Source organism: Vigna angularis, chromosome 7, assembly GCF_016808095.1.
Source record: "Vigna angularis cultivar LongXiaoDou No.4 chromosome 7, ASM1680809v1, whole genome shotgun sequence".
Lineage (NCBI taxonomy): Eukaryota > Viridiplantae > Streptophyta > Magnoliopsida > Fabales > Fabaceae > Vigna > Vigna angularis.
The window spans coordinates 5,626,140-5,646,575 of record NC_068976.1 but is presented as its reverse complement, the minus strand read 5'-3'; the positions used below and the strand labels follow the sequence as shown (position 1 = coordinate 5,646,575).

Below are 20,436 nucleotides of genomic sequence, written 5' to 3'. Positions count from 1 at the left end.
TCTTAAGGATATTGGATCGACACGCCTCAAGAAATTTTTATTCGTGATTATTGTCAGCATTTTACAATAATCTTAAGGACTTATGGCTGACATCAACAACCAAATCCCGAAAATTTAAAACATTGTTTATGGAACGTATACAGTCTTCGCTAAATCGTTATCGAATATGTCAAAAATTAAAGTATTCTCTGGATAGAACTTTCGACGCTAGCAAGAACGTGTGCCTACCCTGTTAGATATGTACGGAGTTGTTATTGCTTTTTTATCTCCAAAATCTGACTTCAGTCTCCCTTTAAATTCAAAACAAGTTGAAGATTGGATTCATACGAACAAGGTATGCCGACATACTTTACTTAGTGTACTTTCAAATGATTTTTTTTTATGTGTATTATTCCTATAAGTAAGTGAAAGACATTTGGGATTCGTTAATTCTCAAATACACTACTGAAGATGTCGTCAAACAAAGGTTCATCATAAAGAACTACTACTGCTGGGAGATGATTGAAGAAAAGGACATAAAGTCTCAAATCAATGAGTACCACAAGTGGCTTGAAAACATCAAGCGAAGAACATTCTTCTACCCGATGAGTTTGTTTCATAACTTTTGATCGAGAAATTACTTTGAACTTATTATAAACAAGAGTTCAAACATAGATAGAAACAGATGTCACTTCCAAAGCTCATCACACACATAATTATTAAAGATACTAACAGTAAAGAATGTGTTGCTGCAAGGGCCAAAGCTTTGTCTACAAAAGCAAATATGGTATAAGACAAACATGTTTCCAAAAGGTACAAACACAAACCTGATAAAAAAAAAAAGAAAATTTCAAAAAATTTATCGAAATGGATCTAATCCTACTTTTAAAAAGAAAGAAAATTGCTTTCTATATGAAAAGTCGGATCATCATGCTCCGCGCAAGAAACAACCATCCTTCTAAAACAAATATGGCTTAAGAAGATAATATTATTGTTGAGATCGTTTCACAGATGAATTTGATGACCAATGTGAAGTGGTCACTTTTAACCTAAATTTTAGCCCATTTGTTTAAAACATTTTAAAAACCTAATTAGGAAATGTTAACTTTCAGTAAAGTTACTGCTGCACCCCAAAAAAAAAGGTAGTTCTAGAAACTGTCACTGCATCCGAAAAAGTTTAAAAGAATGACTCAAAATGTTTAATGTTTATGAATCGTACGATTCACGATACGATAAATCAACCGTCTGATACGCGATGCGATTCAATTACCATGTAGTCCCCTTTACTTCAACAGCAAACTAGCCAGATTTGCATGATCCTTGGAGCCATACTTGGGTCTTCTTTCAGCTTGACAAGTGATAATGGGCCCAAAGAAAATATTTGACTTGTGAATAGAGTAGAAATAGAAAAGGCGATCAAACTGAAGTTGCAATTATATACAAAGTAATGTACTTCCTCCTTTGACATTGGTAATATCCACATCATATTATAATATAGCACAATACAAAGTTAAACTAAACATCATTATACAGAAGGATCCATCATTTGAAAGATATAAGGATGATAAGTGTTTCATGGCAACCTATTTCAAAATTGTAAGCACTTCCTGAAACATCTCCTGCATTAGCTCCCTGTCAGCATGTTGGAAAAACGTATTTATTTCATCTCTGACATCATATATCTTACCAAAATCAAATAAGAAAGTGAAGCACCCTTTCTTTAAGTTCTGTAACTGGTAAAGCCAAGCGTCATTTAGCCTCTCCAGAACATTTTCCGAGTTAAGATCTTCTAGTAGGCTTTCCTCACAGGCGGCTTTGAGATCATTAATCTCATATTTATTGGCTGCTCCAAGCAAAGGAAGCCTGTGGTTCCAGAAATCTTCTTGGTTTATAGTACCGTACAGGTAACTTAGGAGGGACTTGCAGGATTCTTGAGACATATCTTCCATGTGGATCGTATATGTATCTTCTTCATCAGCATTTTGAAGATACAAACTATGGAACAATGTAGAACTAGCAGATAAAACTGCCTTGTGAGCTTTCAGAGTACCGTCTGCAGTAATGATGGTGAGGTCAGCATGTATAGCCTCGTCAAGCATGCGAGACAGGCATCGGAGAGCGCTCTGATCTGCAACAGTTTGCAGTTTTCCATCAGATGGCCATATAGATCTGGTTACTCCACCCTGTTGTTCAAAAGAATTTATCAAAGGTTAGAAAAGCAACAATCTATTACATGTTCAAAGGGTCACTCCAGACAATACAATTGATTAGAAAAAGAACATGTGCTTCTTAGCGTTTAGCAAGCAACTTATAGCAGTATTTTATAAGCAGATGGATATTTAGAGGAAAAAACAAACACCATTATATTTAGGGATACACTATAACATTAACCACTTACATCAATATCATATAAACATAGTAATGATCACAAAAATCAGAGACTCACATTCCCAGGGAAGGCCTTCAGGTCAAGAAATTCAACATCAATAACAAAGCGACCAAGGAATGCAGTATCAACAGGCCAGACAAAGTCGTCACTTGTCCTAAGCACCCTTTCATGAACTGAACATTAGAACCACATACAAGTCACGACATAACCTGTGTCAGCATTTCAATATACAATCTTGAAGTTGGTAAAGGTAAATGTAATTTTAATCTTCGCAGTTGCCATTTTGAGGTAGTGATGCAAAGTTAGCCCTATTTCTTGCAGGTAAACAGAAGTGAAGAGTGTATGTGTACAAAAGCAGATACCATAATCAGAATTTAGCCCACATTTTACCAAAATTAGGAAGCAAACATCATGCTTACGGGGATAAAATTTCAGACACCATAGTCAGAATTTAGCCCCTATAAGAATAAATAGTCTTAAATAGGATTTATTGTAAGGTACTATATGTTTTATGCCAGACCTAGTTCCTAGATGTATCTTTTAGAATTCTCATCTTTTCCCTCTCATACACTGTATCTGATGTATCCCAAGTTATTATAAATATGAAGAGGGAAATACACCGTCTAAAATTCATTCTAATATTCTTGTGTATCTTTCTCTAGTTGGTATGAGAACAAGTCGATCCCATTCTGCTAGTCTTTGTCTTGTTTTTGTTAGGCAAAAGAATTATCAATCAGTCACTGTCCGCATTATCTCTCGGATCACCTCAAAGCTCAATTGGTAGAAAAATGATATACTCAGATCTATGGACTCGATTACAGTGATACTTTTTCTCCGATGACCAAAATGACTACTGTCAAACTTTTCCTTGCCATGACAACCACTCATCTTTAGCCCTTCATCAATTAGATGTTAAAAATGATTTTTTGCATGACAATTTAAAAGAGGTGTACATAGAACAACCTCCTAGGTCTGTTGCTCCGAGAGGGTCTGGTTTGGTTTGTAAGTTGTGTTGCTCTCTCTATGGTCTAAAACAATCTCCCCATGCTTGGTTTAGAAAGTTTGGTCACATTGTTCAATCTTTTGGGTCGAAACGTAGTGAGGCAGACCACTCTGTTTTCTATTGTCATACCTCAACTGGGAAATGTGTATGCTTAATAGTTTATGTTGACGATATAATCATTACATGGAATCATGACACTAAATTCTTAGTTAAAGGAGCACTTATGCAATCAGGGTTCAAACCAATGACCTTTGAAATCTCAAATATCTTTTAGGCATAGAAGTAGCTCAATCAAAGAAAGGAGTTGTAGTCTCTCAAAGAAAATACGCTCATGACATCCTTAAAGAGACAAGCATTATTTATTGTAAACCAGTGGATTGTCTCATGGATCCAAATCGGAAATTAAAGGCAAAACAAGGAGAATTTTTCTCTAACACTAAAAGATATAAGACTGATTGGAAAACTTATTTATCTATTATTAGATCAAATTTGTCCTTCGCAATTGGTATTGTGAGTCAATTCATTCCTTGTATTGATCACTAGAATGTTATCATTCATATTCTAAGATAGCTCAAAAAGGCTCAAGGATAAAGACTACATTATGAGAATAAAGGGAATACCCAAATTGTTGGCTATTCTGACGCTGATTGGGCTGGTTCTTCTATGGATAGACACTCTATGACAAGATATTGCATGTTGCTTATAAGAAATGTTATCTCTTGGACAAGCAAGAGGCAAAATGTTGTCGCTCGATCATCTACAAAAACTAGGTATAGAACAATGGCATCCCTCGTCTATAAGCTTATATGGATAAAACAATTCTTGTAAGAATTAGATTTTTGTGAAATCCAACTGATGGAGATGTATTGTGATAATCAGGTTGCTCTCCACATTGCTTCCAATCTAATGTTTCATGAGAGAACTAAACATATTAAAATTGACTGTCATTTTATTCAAGAAAAGTTATTGTGTAAGGAAATTTGCACGGAGTTTGTTCGATCAAATGATCAACTTGCAGATGTAATAACAAAATCTTTAAGAGGTCCTCATATTGAATCTATTTGTTCCAAGCTAGGTACATACAATTTGTGTACTCCAGCATGTTAGAATAAATAGTCTTGAATAGGATTTATTGTAAGGTGTTATGTGTTTTGTGCTAGACCTAGTTCCTAGATGTATCTTTTAGAATTCTTTTCCTTTCCCTCTTATACATTGTATCTGATGCATCCCAAGTTATTATAAATATGAAATCTTAAGAGAAGGAAATACAACTTCTAAAACTCATTATAATATTCTTGTGTATCTCAAGTGCCCTCATCATACCAAAATCAGGAAGCAAACATCAAGCTTATGGGGATAAAACTTTCATAACCAAAATCATTACTTTCGCTATAGAACCTTCATTGTATTTATCTGTGTTTTGGGTCACATAAGCCCTATTAAAAAGGTTTATACTAAGTAACTACATATGATGTGATCACAATACAACACAAGTTCTGAAACTATTCCAGGTAATTAAATGTGTAAGCTAACCATTTTTCAAGGCTCGACACAACTACAAGTAGCCAGTTACTTCTTTTTCCAATGAGTTGCTACTGATTAAAACTTAAACCCAAATGATAAAAGAGAGTACTAGTAGTATTTTAAAGACACAAATATCTAAAATATACAATGTTCCTGTTAGGTTCCTTTATTCAGGGAACCAAAACAGAAACCTCTTTTCTCACTCACACACTCAATAGCAGAAGATAAATTGTATGTATATGTATTTTATTCAATCTGTAATGTATAGAAAGAAGAAAATACATGTAAATGTTCCCCCAAGGAAGCCTCCCTTCCTCCACTAGCCAAGAGGTCCAGTCTAAACCCAAGCAAAAATATCTGATGATCCTCTCTCACTCTATTATGTTTCTTATTTATATTCTCTCTCTACTAACAAACTAACCTCCTTTCCCGCCTTTAATTCTCCCCTTTTATTCCTTCTCACGTATACCTTTAACTTCCTAACAGTTCCACATCGCTCTGGTTAAATGACTTAAAAACGATGTCTTTTTATTTTCCTTATTAAAACAATGTCTCAATAAAGGAACTCTATGACACTTCACCTAACATTTTTTTATCAATCCCTCCAAGGTTAGACCTTTTATAAGACTCTAAGAACAAACTCTAATACTAACTGATAAGTACTCAACAATCTTCTTAGAAAATAAACTTTAAACTTAACTCAACATCACAAAACTAGTTTATAAAGTAAGATTTGCATCCATTTATAAATTATAATATGTTCATATTGTTAAGAAGTAGACTTTAAAACTAACTCAACCCCACACAACTGGCTTGTAATATGAGGTTTACACTCACTTATATACTCTAAATTGACCTTATCTCTAGTCGATGTGGGACTTCCAACACACCCCTCCTCACGCCGAGGTATATACATCTTGAGCGTGAGACTAAACATTAATGGGTGGTCCGATAGCGGCCCTATAGCAGGTGGAACAATATGCCCAACACAAATCTCGCTAGGATAGGCTCTAACCTGACTTTGATACCATGTTAAGAAGTGAACTTTAAGCCTAACTCAGTCCCACAAAACCGGCTTGTAAAGTGAGGTTTGCACCCACTTATATACTCTAAATTGACCTTATCTCTAGTCAATGTGGGACTTCGAACACTTATCTTTAGTGAATGTGTAATCTCCAACAAATTCCCTCACATTAAGGACTAGATATTTCGAGCATAAGACTAAATATTTATAGATGGTCCGATATTATGTGACATGATAGGCTTAATAAATCTTTCTAGAATATGCTTTGATACCATCTCACAAAGTGAATTTAGGTCTAATTCAACCTCAGAATCTCAAATACTTCTTAAAAACTAATTTTCATAGAGAGATAACTAAGAGATTTAAATACTCCATCAAAGCCCCCTTTTTATAATACCTACCTACATTATTTCCAAGCCATTGAATCTCATTTTTTATTTATTATTATTTTGTCCACCACAGTCTACTCTGCATTGCCAGATAAGTAATGCACAAAACAGAAAAATCATAGCAATTTATCTGAATGAAAAATAACCAAACCACCTACCATGCATTTCCCACCCGCTTTCCCTGTTTGTCTATGGCAACATCAGACTCAATAGAACAAGCACAATAAATCAACATATCACAAGGTCTGAGCAAATAGAGAAGGCCAAAAGATTTGGATGGTTAGGTACAGTCTTGAAAAAAGAGATTCATAAGAACGTAGCCCAAAACCTAAATAGAGAAGAGAAAGTATAGTTGTGTCATGTCTAGCAGAATGAATTAGAAGAACAAAGAGATGATGTAATTGTTCGTATAAAGCTAGCTACGCTAATAGCCATACAGCCTAAAATGCATGAGACTAATTTCTATGCATTCTCAGACAATCAGAAATTATGTTAGGTATGACTTCTAAAATAATTATTATAAAGATCAACAATTTTATCATGTATGACAAGTTCTTATTGACTGACAGCTTACAGTGCATATTTCCATCTTCTCAAATCACATTGCCACCAAATTTTATTTTTTATAACTAGAGAAATAAGGAGTTGATTTTATATATTCTAGAAAATATATATATGTGTGTGTGTGTGTGTGTAGGAAAGGTTTATTTATTCCCATATAATATATTTGTTATTTGAGGATATCATCTCCTCTATTAATTGTATTATAAATGAAGCACCCACGTTCCTCATGTTGTCTTAGATACAACCAGTATCATCTTAATTTTTCTCTCTTCCTAGAGTTTAACACGGTATTTAGAGACTTCTCTAGAAAAGATAGATTTGGGATCATGCTGAACCGATCTATCCAACTGTCCAAATGCCATGGTGAGCTATCCATGCATGCACCCTCACAAGCAACTTTTCTTCCGCGGGAGCTGCAACTGGTCAAGACAGACAATATTGTGCCACCAGGCAGTCTAGGATCCTTAATCCAAATTATATGTTAGATATCCTGGATATTTTATCTTTAATCTTTTATCTTCTATTTCTCTTTTATTATTTTTTTTCTATCATTATTTGTATTTTGGACTTAATCTATATTATCTTTATTACAAATACAGTACCCTGTGTGTATTTTCTACAAGAGGGAAGACTAAACATATACCTAGTTTTTACTATATTCAATATGGTATTAGAGCCATGAGTTAGAGTTTATTATAGCTGAGATTTGTTATTTGTTGGGTCTATCATAACACCCACTATTGGACCAATTATTCAGTCTTTTACCATCACTTAAGTATTGGATGTGTCTATTTAATAGTATATGTTGATGAAGTTGTTCTTACAGATATTGACCTTTATAGCATCTCCCATATGAAAAACCATTTTTAGACCAAAGATCTTGGCAAACTTGGATGTTTCTTGGGTATTGAGGTAGCAATCCAATGATGGTATTATTACATCTCAAAGAAAGTATGCATTGGATATTCTGGAGGAAATTGGGTTGATGAATTCAAAATATGTTGACACACCCATGGATCCTAATACCAAAGCCCTACCAAATCAATGGGAGCCTATTTCAGATCCTAAACAGTATAGAAGATTAGTTGGGAAATTAAATTATCTTATAGTTACTCTTCCTGATGTTTCCTTTGCAGTCAATGTGATGAGTCAATTTCTCAATTCCCCATATGAAGATCATTGGAATGCAATCATTCGTATATTAAAGTACATTAAAGGATCTTCTAGAAAAGGTTTGTGATATGGTTTCAATAATCATACAAGAGTTGTTTGTTATTTAGATGCTAATTAGCCAGGATCTTCTTTTGATAGGAGATCTACTTTCGGATATTGTATCTCCACTGGTGGTAAATTGATCTCTTGGAAGAGCAAGAAACAAAGTGTTGTGACAAGATTTAGTGCAAAAGCAGAATATAGGGCGATAGCGTCAGCCACTTGTGAACTTGTTTAGCTTAAGCAACTGTTTAGAGAGTTACAATTTAGAGATGTCATTCAAATGACACTTATATTTGACAATCAGGTTGTTTTTCATATTAGTTCTAATATTGTCTTTCATGAGAGGACCAAACTCATTGAGATTGACTATGATTTCATTTGAGAGAAGATTGTATCCGGAGACATCAAAACTGAGTTCGTTAACTCAAGTGATCAGTTAGCATATACTTTCACTACATCTTTACGGAGACTGAGAATTGATTATATTTGTAATAAGCTTGGTATTTATATGCACCAGCTTAAAGGAGAGTGTTAGATATCTTGGATATCTTACATATCTTATCTTTTATATTCAATCTTTTGTTTCTTTGTTGTCATTTCTTTTCTATCATTATTTGTATTTTGGACTTAACCCATATTTTTATTATTATAAATATAATATCCTATATGTAATTTTTTACACAAGCGGAGATTAATCTTATACCTCATTTTTACTATATTCAATAATAATGAACCAATCTTTACAACCTCTTTTATCTTAGGAGTCTCAACTCACTTAACCAAGGACTTGATTTCTTGATAATACCCACACAATAATAACTACTAAGTAAGGAAAATCGGAATCTAAAATCTTAGTCTACAGGTATAATCTCCATCAAATATTCTGCCATATCTTTTGTAATTGTTAGATGTTAAGATATGTGTTTCTGTTATTTGGGCTTAGTCTATTCTGTATTAAGGGCATTGGCCCATATCTTACAATATAAATAAACTACCCTATGTGTAGTCTAAACATATAAGGGATATTTTCTCCCAATCTTCTTTATTTCTCATATGGTATCTAGAGCACAGGAATAGTTCCAGTCAACTCCACGGTCTCCGGCACCCATCACTGCTGCTGTTGTCGCGTCGCCACCGCCGCCGCCGCCGTCGCCGCCGCCGTCGCCGGAGCACCAGAATCGACCGGCGACCACACCATCGGAAGCGTCTCGGCCGGGCGACCACCGTCGCACGAAGATCGCCGCGATCGGAGCTCTCACGCGCCACCGCAAGAGTCGCCGCTGCCGCCGCGCGTGCCGGCGCGTCGCCGGAGCTTTCCGCCGCCGATCAGCACCGCCGTGATCGCCTCCTCGCCCTCTTTCTGGATCTGTGGTCGTTGCGTCAATCGGAGCAGTTTGAATTTTTAGGGTTTCTCCCTCTCCATGGCGTCTTCCTCGTCTACAAACACCTCTATTGGTGGCTCATCTTCTGATCCCTCAATATATACTAATTATGTGAATGTACACTTGTCCATTGACAAGTTAGATGGCACAAATTATGCAACCTGGGCGTCCGACATCAAACTTTGGTTGAAGAGTCAGGGGTACTTAGATCATCTTACTCAAAATGTGACTACTGCTCTCATAGATGACACTTCCCGCTGGATGAAAATTGATGCTCAGTTATGCATTGTTATAAAGTCCACCATTCACTCCTCACTGAAACAAATGTTTCGATCCTATGAGACATGTTCAGAAGTATGGGCACAAGCAAAGTTGTTATACACAAATGACACTCAGCGTCTTTATGGTGTTTGTCAGGACCTATTAACTGTTATTGGTCCGCGCAATCCTGGTCCCATGGCAGAATATTTGGGTAAAATTCATGCCCTTCTTCATGACTTTAATGATATATTACCTCCTGCTTCCACTCCTGCTGAAGAATTGGAACAACGATCAAAGTTCTTCATGTTGTTGGCATTATACGGACTCTCTGATGATGTTTCTCATGTCCGTGATCAGATTTTGGGTTCTCCTGTCATACCCAACTTTACTTCTACTTGTTCTGCTCTTTTGCGTATACCGAACAAACCCGTCACTGAGACATCTCCTCGTACTGATGATTCCTCTGTTATGGCTGCTCAACGTGATGATCGAAGTCGGTCTCGCAAGCCAAGTAAAGGACGTCCAAAATGTGACCATTGTGGCAAGTTAGGCCACAAGATTGATAGATGTTATGCTCTTCATGGACGTCCTCCTCGACCTGTAGCAGTGGCAAATTCTGATCCACCTCCCCGATCACCGTCTGCAGACCATCCTACTTCATCTAATATCGTAGACAAACCTGTAATCTTTAACGAATTTCTCAGATGGTATGAGGATCATCAGCACTCTGGTTCCACTACATCTGCATCTGTTGCACGTACAGGTACACCTTTTGTTGGTCTAACTCACTCCCTTGGACCTTGGGTCCTTGACTCAGGCGCCACCGATCATATCACTGGTAACAAGTCCTTGTTTTCTTCCTTGTCATGGCCGGCTAATTTACCCTCGGTAACAATGGCTGATGGGTCTAGAGTCTCATCTCATGGTATTGGTACTGTTAATATTTTTCCATCCATATCCATTGATCATGTACTTTATGTCCCTGGGTCTCCCTTCAACTTATTGTCCATTAGTCGTTTAACTCGTACTCTTAATTGTGTTATTTCCTTTACTAAAGATTCTGTTTGGTTGCAGGACCGGAGTTCGAAACACATGATTGGCACAGGATGTGAGTCTCATGGCCTTTATCATCTCCGCCCTTCTCCACATGTTGGCGTAGTCATGGAGTCACCATCCCTTCTTCATGCTCAGTTCGGTCATCCTAGTCTTGCCAAACTACAACAACTTGTCCCGAGGTTGTCCACATTATCAAGTTTGTCGTGTGAGTCTTGTCAGTTAGGGAAGCATACTCGTAGTTCCTTTCCTCGTAGTGTCTCACAACGGGCGTCGTCCCCCTTTTCATTGGTTCATTCTGACATTTGGGGACCTAGTCGTGTTAAGTCCATTTTAGGTTTTCAGTATTTTGTTACCTTTATTGATGACTATTCCAGATGTACTTGGTTGTTTTTAATGAAGAATCGTTCTGAGTTGTTTTCTATTTTTCAATCTTTTTTCAATGAAATAAAAACACAGTTTGGGGTGTCTATTCGAAATTTACGTAGTGATAATGGCCGTGAATACCTTTCTCAACCGTTTAAACAGTTTATGGCTTCTCATGGCATTCTTCACCAAACCTCATGTGCTTATACCCCTCAACAAAATGGGGTGGCTGAGCGTAAGAATAGACACCTTATTGAAACAACTCGTACACTTCTTATTCATGGTCAAGTACCCTCACGTTTTTGGGGTGATGCAGTTCTCACAGCATGTTATCTTATCAACCGCATGCCCTCTTCCGTCCTAGATAACAAAATCCCTCATTCTATCTTATTTCCTCAAGACCCTCTGCATCCATTACCTCTTCGAGTTTTTGGGTCTACATGTTTTGTTCATGATTTTAGTCCTGGTCTTGATAAGTTATCTCCTAGGTCTCACAAATGTGTCTTCTTAGGATTTCCACGGTCACAAAAGGGCTATAAGTGTTTTTCCCCTTCCCTCAATCGTCATTTTATCTCTGCTGATGTCACTTTTGATGAGTCTTCTTTTTACTTTTCACATCTATCTTCTAGTTCTGTACCTCTCCCTGTTACTGTTGATATTCCTCTTATCTGTGATTCTCCTGGTGATGCTCCACCCATTTTGTCTTCTCCTTCTTTAGACTCTCATTCACCACAGGATCATCCTTCACCTCCACCCCTTCAGGTTTATAGTCGTCGTAATTGTCTCCCTCATGACTCACTTCCGGTGCCGCCTCATGTGTCTCCTCCGGCTCCAGCAACTGAGTCTGACTTGCCTATTGCCCTCCGTAAAGGTATACGCTCTACCCGTAACCCTTCCCCCCATTATACTGTTCTTAATTACCACAGATTATCTCCATCTTTTTATACTTGTCTCTCATCCATTTCTTCTGTGTCAATTCCCAAATCTGTGGGTGATGCCTTAACTCATCCTGGTTGGCGTCAAGCTATGATGGATGAATTAAGTGCTTTACAGGAAAGTGGAACTTGGGAGCTTGTCCAATTACCATCTGGAAAGTCTGTTGTTGGTTGCAGGTGGGTGTATGCTATCAAGGTTGGTCCTGATGGCACAATTGATCGTTTGAAAGCTCGACTGGTTGCCAAAGGCTACACACAGATTTTTGGTTTGGATTATGGTGATACTTTTTCTCCAGTGGCAAAAATGACCTCTGTTCGCCTTTTCATTGCCATGGCCGCTCTTCGACAATGGCCTCTTTACCAACTTGATGTCAAAAATGCTTTTCTCAATGGTGATTTGCAGGAAGAAATTTATATGGAGCAACCGCCTGGCTTTGTTGCTCAGGGGGAGTCATCTGGATTGGTATGTCGTCTTCGCAAATCCTTGTATGGCCTAAAACAGTCTCCTCGGGCCTGGTTTGGTAAATTCAGTTGTGTTGTTCAACAATTTGGTATGTCTCGCAGTGAAGCGGATCATTCAGTGTTCTATCGCCACTCGAGTGCTGGATGTATCTATTTAATAGTGTATGTCGATGATATTGTTCTCACAGGAAGCGACTATCTTGGCATCTCTCAGATGAAACAACACCTTTGTCATCATTTTCAAACCAAAGATCTTGGCAAACTCCGGTACTTTTTGGGTATTGAAGTAGCACAATCCAATGATGGTATTGTCATATCTCAGAGGAAGTATGCGTTAGACATCTTGGAGGAAACAGGGTTAATGAACTGTAAATCTGTTGAGACACCTATGGACCCTAACATCAAACTCCTACCAAATCAGGGGGAGCCTTTCTCAGATCCTGAACGGTACAGAAGACTAGTTGGTAAATTAAACTATCTTACTGTTACGCGTCCTGACATTTCCTTCGCAGTTAGTGTGGTGAGTCAATTTCTAAACTCCCCATGTGAAGACCATTGGGATGCAGTTGTTCGTATACTGAAGTATATTAAAAGATCACCTGGAAAAGGTTTGCTATATGGCCCTAACAACGATACAAAGATCGTTTGCTATTCAGATGCTGATTGGGCTGGTTCCCCTTCTGATAGGAGGTCTACTTCTGGATATTGTGTCTCTATTGGTAGCAACTTGATATCTTGGAAAAGTAAGAAGCAAAGTGTTGTGGCAAGGTCGAGTGCAGAAGCAGAATATAGAGCTATGGCATCAGCTACTTGCGAGCTTGTGTGGCTTAAACAATTGCTTAGTGAATTGAAATTTGGAGATGTCACTCACATGATACTTATATGTGATAATCAAGCTGCTCTCCATATTAGCTCTAATCCTGTCTTCCATGAGAGAACCAAACACATTGAAGTTGATTGTCATTTCATTCGAGAAAAAATCATATCCGGAGATATCAAGACTGAGTTTGTTAACTCAAGCAACCAGTTGGCAGACATATTCACTAAGTCCTTACGAGGACCTAGAATTGATTATCTTTGTAACAAGCTTGGAACATATGATTTATATGCTCCAGCTTGAGGGGGAGTGTTAGATGTTAAGATGTGTGTTTCTGTTATTTGGGCTTAGTCTATTCTGTATTAAGGGCATTGGCCCATATCTTACAATATAAATAAACTACCCTATGTGTAGTCTAAACATATAAGGGATATTTTCTCCCAATCTTCTTTATTTCTCATAGTAATCAACATCCATCTTCCGTCTGTTTCACTCCCAAAACATACAACACACATGGATACTCATATGACATAGGATCAAATATTTTCACATGATCAATAAAGTCTCAGTATTTTAATATGAAGATTTGGTTTGGCACCCAAGATATCTTCAGCTGAGAACCACGTATCAAAGACTAATTCTTTTGGTCAGAAAACCAATTTAAGAAGCTCCCTTCTCCCAACATATGTTATTCCAAACACACCGACATGGAAATAGATTGAACCACTCCCTATCTCAATATTAAGAGTTTTGGGGTACAAAGGGTATCTTCGGCCGATAGTCAAATAGTAATCTTTCACATCACAGACTAGTTCCTCGACGTATTAAAAATCATTTAAGAAACTACGTTCTCACAACTGATGTTATTTCATAGACATTTGAAAATCAATTATTATTTGACAAACATATTGCACACCATGTTGGTCTAAACATTAAGATTGAATAGCAGAAATCAAAAAACCCAATTCAAAATCTTGACTATTAAAGAGGAGAGGGAACAAGGGAGTAGCAGTGTGGCACAGACCAGGGGAGATGTAAAACTTGCGGGTAGGGCCAGAGTTGTTGGAGACTCGTAGGATGAAGCGAGCTACAGGCGGCTGTTCCTTGGAAAGCCGAGAAGGCTCAGGAAAGATGTGTATGTAGAGGTACCTGTTCCGTTCTATGGAAATGTACCTGGGAATAATAGACAACACATCAAACATCACACATACATATACAATAACAATTCAGGCACAATCACTCACAACACAAGACACTAATCAAATTAATAGTATAGAGATGTGTTACGTGATGTGCGTACCAGTTCCAAATTCCGAGCTTGAAAGGGTCGGATTTTTTGTAGGAGCAGGGTCCAAAGTTGTCGATTCTCCATTGGGCTAATCGGGAAATGGTTTCAACTTTGGAATCGGCCATGTCAGTGAGAGGTTATGGGTGTGGGGAAAGTGAGGAAAAGGAAGAAAAGAGGAGTACCGGACACGGACACAGACACCTGCAGAAGAAAAAGCAGGGTTGGACTGTGTCAAAAAGCATCGTTGTTGAAAAACAACCAGGTTTGTAGTGTTTGATAGCGCGTTATTGATTGTATAGTGTCATCATTGGTTGCGTTTTTTATTCAGAGAAATATGCTAATCATTACAAAAAATACCATGAAATAGTTAGGTGATTGATTAAAAATGTCACAAAATTAGATTAAAAAATGGAAAATATGTATACGACAAACATAGATGCATTTAAATAAAATATTTTACAACACATATTTTAACTTTTAAAATAAAAAAGAAGTTAACTTAAAATATATTTCTCATTTTTTTTATTCTACTCATAAACTTAATAAATATTGATAAATACTATTGAAATTTTAATTTAAGAATAATACATATTTTATTTTTATTTTTATTAGTATTTCAAATGTTACGAATCTATTAATTTAGGTTTTTTGTTTTGTTTTTGCCATCATGAAATTATTTTATCAATACTATTTTGTATATTATTTAAGTATTATAATAAACATACCAAATTATTATAAAACTATTATAGCTTTATATTTGAATTTATTAGAAGACATGTTCATAAAGGGTTTTTCTTCAGTGTTGTTAATGGATCACAATTGTACTTTAAAAGATTAAAAAGTGCCGAGATATCAATTGAAATACCGAATTGAATTTAAATGAATCAATCGAGATAACTTTTTTATATCACTTAGGGTGTGTTTAGTTGGAGGTAATTGGGGGAGAGTAATTGGGGGAGAGTGATTGAGTGGATTTGAGGGGATTTGAGGGTGATTTTTTTGTGTGTTTATTTGAGTGGATTTGAAGGTAACTGAGAGTGAATTTTGGGTTGAAGTTTGTGAGAATTAGTGTAGGATTTGATTGATGTGACGATTTTAAAAAATTAGTTTAATTGGTAGAAATTGAAGATTACCAAAATGTCCCTAGGTATTAAAGTAATATAAAATTATATTTGTTAATGTTATATTTAATTGTAAAAATGTTTATTAAAAGTTAAAAGTTTGGAATAATTATTAAAAATAATTTAAAAAATATAATTAAATTATACTTGATTAAAATTAATTTTTTATTAATATAGCATTAATACAAGTAGTGATCTAACACATCCTATCAATTTCCCCCCAAATATATTTTACATAATTTATTCCACCGCTTATGCGGTGGAAGTCCCATCAGCCTCTTCACACATGTGGGATTTGCACATAAGAAGTCATAGCATTGCTCCAACAAAGTCTCATCAGATATCTGCATCCCACTCAGCATATCGTAAATGTCAGCTTCTGTATATGTGTAGTTCGGGGTCCGACGAAGAATTTCTGTTTGAGAACGTAATATTTCATTCCTATCTTTCATCGTCGAAACTTGTTCTACGGCTGCATTAGAAATGACCCCGAGATGCACATTTGAAGAGGTAAGGGCATCAGTGAAACCGTCCAGACTGCTCCTCAATGCACTAAAGTGAGAATCAACGACATCGACCAGCGGTGCCTTCCTTTTGGAGCCTCTTGAGGATGAAGTTCCACCAGATGGAACGGAAGGCACAGATTGAGTATTCCCTGGACTATATTCATCTACAGATGGAGGAGGTGATGTTGGAGTTGGGTCTCTGTATGTCGTCCAGTCAGGTTGTTCTGGAATGTACTCAATGTTCTTATTCAAATCAACACTAACACGAGGCGTAATCCGACGACGTGTTTGACGAGCGGTCCGAACACCACTCCCAGTAGCTCGATCAGAAGCCCACAACTCCACCATTAAATCATAATGTCTTATGCTGGTAACTCTCTACTTTGATGCAGTTGGCCTCGACTTAAACAACATACATGAAAAATTTAGTGGTTGAAGTTATATATTTTAAGAATGTACCAAAAGTCAATGTTTAACAAATACCTGAATTAGGTCAGCCCAAACCTCATCTTCAGCTTCAAACCTCATAGTGACACTATTCCAAGCAAAGCCACTCAATCCACTAAAGAGGTCATGAGCCTCCCGCCATCTGTCTTTCAATACCTTTTGACGATTTTTTACATTAGCTTTAGTAACATAAACATAACCAGCATTATGAAGGAATTGAACCATGTTATTGTATGCTTGGGTTGTCCAACTACCATCAATCCTATTCCCCAAACGATTCTCCTCAATCATAGAATGCAAAAGTTTTGCATCCATGTCCTCAGTCCATTTGCAAAACTCTCTCATACCACCAGAGGTATCAGTCGCAGCACCCTTACCCCTGTCCATATTAAACCTATTTGATAGAGAAACCAGTAAGAAGTGAAGTTCAATTAAACATAAAAGTAACAGCATGGCATATTCAAATCATATAGTCATAACAATATATTAATTACAATAACTAAGAATTTTGATAATCTCGCCACATTTGATCCGCTATGGCATCCCTAATAGTACTACCAACCCTATAATCATCTTCACGAACTTGAGAGGATGACACATTCTGCTCTTCCCTTTCATTTAACTCGTTATCAACCTCATTAAGCAATGGGTCATCCCTATCAACTCCACGGATAAAGTTGTGTAGGATACAACAAGCCAAAATAATATTCGTCATCGTCTCCAATTCATAATGTGGTTCAGTGCCACTTGCAATGATAGAGAACCGTTTCTTCAATACACCAAATGTTCTTTCAATAACATTTATGAGTGATGAATGTCGATGGTTAAAGAGCTCTCGTGCATTTTGTGGTCCTCTGCGAGAAAATTCTTTAAGGTGATATCTGACGCCTCTATATGGTGTCATAACCGTACTTTTCAACGTAAATCCAGCGTCGCCGAGATAGTATTTTCCTATAGGTATGTTCACATCAGTACTGATTAATTACAATAAATTCCCAATCATTATATTCCAATGAAGAGACTTACCTTGGGGGATGACCAACGGATCATCTCGATCAAGAGCATTTTTTAAGATTCTAGAATCAGATGCTGTGCCTTCCCACCCAGCTAGAACGTATGTGAATTTCATATCAAAGTCACATGCGGCAAACACATTTTGAGTTGGCCAATCTTTTCTACCACGAAATCTTGGAGCATCTTCTCTTGGCACCCTTACACGAACGTGAGTACCATCTATGGCCCCTAAGCAATCCTAAACATTGAATTAATAAGTCATCATACAACTGCATAACATTAACATCCTTTCATAAAATCACAGTCTGACTAACACATTCAAATCATTACCTTGAAGTAAGGATAAAACCGATTATTGTTCAACACATATGGATGAACCTCATCTCCTGATGGCTGACTTAAAAATTCTGATTCTAGAGTTATAATAGCATCCAGCACATTGTGAAAGAATTTGCTTACCGTCGCCCCAGATCGATGAAAGAAAAATGCGACACTCCGATTCTTGACATTATGCCCAACTATATAAAGAAATTGAGCTACTTGTTCTTCCACTGTAGACCGAATGGCGTCTTTAACTAACCCAGTTGATCTTAATCTCTCACAAAGATTAATAAATGCCTCTGGACCCATCCGAATAATGTCACGACACTGAGTAGTATGCACCAGGTACGACATTAACTCCTGTCTGCGACGGTCTTTGTCGGGAAGGAAATTGCTAACACTGCTTGCATCACTCGAGAACATATTCAATATATTCAAGGCATGACAAACAATGCATAACATTGTTAGTGCAGCCATTGAGGTTGTTATTTGTAATTGTTGATGTAACATTGCGACTATATTAAAGTCTACACCAACCACATCGTCGTCTATATCTTCACGGTCCAAGTACGACAAATCTAATTCTTCTTCCATCTATTTTTACTTAAAGAAATAATCATACTATAATTAACATCATGCATTGATATTTTAATTAAACATATCTTGTTCATATTTTAATACATTCATATATCATATATTCATATAATAAATAAACAAAATACAGTAAAACATTCATATATTCATTCAAAATATAGCAAAAAAAATTATACAACACATTAAAAAGGCATTCGTATTTTCCAATTAAAAACAAACATATTTTCAAATTAAAAACAAACAAACAATAACACTTACCTCTTGAAGATCTGTGTAGTGGAAATGATCAAATAAAAAGGCGAAAGATTTCACTGAAACTCCAACCAATGTAGTCAAACAATCACTGATTATGGACGTTCCACCTCTTGTCTATGTATATCAACTAATACGGTATCACCAAACCTGTTAATATCATAATATTACATACAGGAGAACTATCACTTCTAGGATTTTAAATTGTTCAAAATATATATTTAATTGAACTAAAATACACTCTACAATCTCAAATCAACAAAAATGATTTTGAACAAATAAAACAATTAAATAATATAAACTAATACATTTTTTTTACATACAACTGGAGAAAAGGTAAATATCACAAATATGTATTTTTCTGATAAAACAAATTCACCCACCCATCAAACACCAAAATTAATTAATTATTATTTAATTCATAATCGAATAAAACAAATTGCCGATGCATATATATTGTGTCCCTTTCTTAATTTATAGAAAAACAACACATCACAAAGAATGCTACGGTCCCAACAACGGCTAGATGCACAATTTTATTATATGCCTTTGTATGTTTTTGTTAAATAATTCAAATTCTCATATTTTGCAAATATATTATTTTATATTAAATAAAAGGTATATGATGATTAAGTTAAAATTGAAATTGTAAAATAAAGTTTTGTAAAGAAATTGAGAAGGGGTGAACTGGCTACTGGCTGTCATATTAGGTTGAGGTTGATCGGGTGTATGTCTACTACGTACTTACCCTTTTTCACACCACACCTCACAGTGTTGCTCGATTAGAGTCCTTCTTCTTCTTCTTCTTCTTCTCCCACTACCCTCTTATTTCTTCTCTGTCTCTACTCTCTACCACTCTCAAACTCTTCTTTTTAAGTTCCTTTTGATAATGTAAAAAAAAATTTTGCGAAAAAACCAACCAATTTTTGCGAAACAAAATTATTCATAGCTATCACGTGTTTCAATAAATCTAAGATGTTCTTCAACACGACAAAATTGTAGCTTTGCATAACAAAAGAAAGCACAGAACGTACCAAAATCTGAACTCACAATAATGAACAAATACAGCACAGACGTAAACAACTACAATCATACTTCACGTTACCTTTGTGTGTTCCTCCGCACTCAAACTCAGTTGCAGCACCTCCTTCACTTGCACATCACAATGGTGTTCTTCCTGGCTGAATGCTGTTATGGTTGGATTAATTAAGACCCCCACAACCACACACGCAGCACATATTAATAGTTCTTCAACACGGTCAAAAGCTAGTGCCTCTGTATTGTGTGACTAATGCATGCGAGAATCGTCTATGTTGAAGCGAATATTCACTGTTCAAGAGAATCTTCACTGTTGAAGACCTGTAATAAGCTAACCCTCAGGAATCTCTGCCATTTACAGCTTTGAATAACTCAGATGCACAGTAGCCAAATTTTCGGTTTCAATGCATGGAATTTGGAAATGTTTGAGGGACACATGAGACATTTCGTCTAGGATCCCTCCAAATCGCCGCTTTCCCCCGGGTGACGAAA

At 36.5% G+C, this 20,436-nt stretch overlaps 2 protein-coding genes across 2 annotated transcripts; both read right to left on the bottom strand.

Annotated features, from left to right (window-relative positions):
- Positions 1-1,397: 1,397 nt before the first annotated feature.
- Positions 1,398-14,942, bottom strand: LOC108338361 (BTB/POZ domain-containing protein At1g21780). The gene is made up of 4 exons (XM_017575191.2): positions 14,664-14,942; positions 14,388-14,536; positions 2,426-2,541; positions 1,398-2,162 (listed from the first exon to the last, which is right to left on the bottom strand). The coding sequence occupies exons 1-4, from the start codon at positions 14,774-14,776 to the stop codon at positions 1,563-1,565; spliced, it is 978 nt and encodes a 325-aa protein (XP_017430680.1). The 5' UTR covers positions 14,777-14,942; the 3' UTR covers positions 1,398-1,562.
- Positions 14,943-16,743: 1,801 nt separating this feature from the next.
- Positions 16,744-17,112, bottom strand: LOC128197803 (uncharacterized). Its single transcript, XM_052880601.1, has one exon. The coding sequence runs from the start codon at positions 17,110-17,112 to the stop codon at positions 16,744-16,746; it is 369 nt and encodes a 122-aa protein (XP_052736561.1).
- Between the last annotated feature and the right edge of the window lie 3,324 nt (positions 17,113-20,436).

Coding starts and splice junctions, on each gene's coding strand:
- LOC128197803 (XM_052880601.1), bottom strand. CDS start 17,112: ATGGACAGGGGTAAGGGTGCTGCGACTGATACCTCTGGTGGTATGAGA.
- LOC108338361 (XM_017575191.2), bottom strand. CDS start 14,776: ATGGCCGATTCCAAAGTTGAAACCATTTCCCGATTAGCCCAATGGAGA. Junction 14,537..14,663: donor AAGCTCGGAATTTGGAACTG/GTACGCACATCA, acceptor TATTATTCCCAG/GTACATTTCCATAGAACGGA. Junction 2,163..2,425: donor TGAAGGCCTTCCCTGGGAAT/GTGAGTCTCTGA, acceptor TTTGAACAACAG/GGTGGAGTAACCAGATCTAT.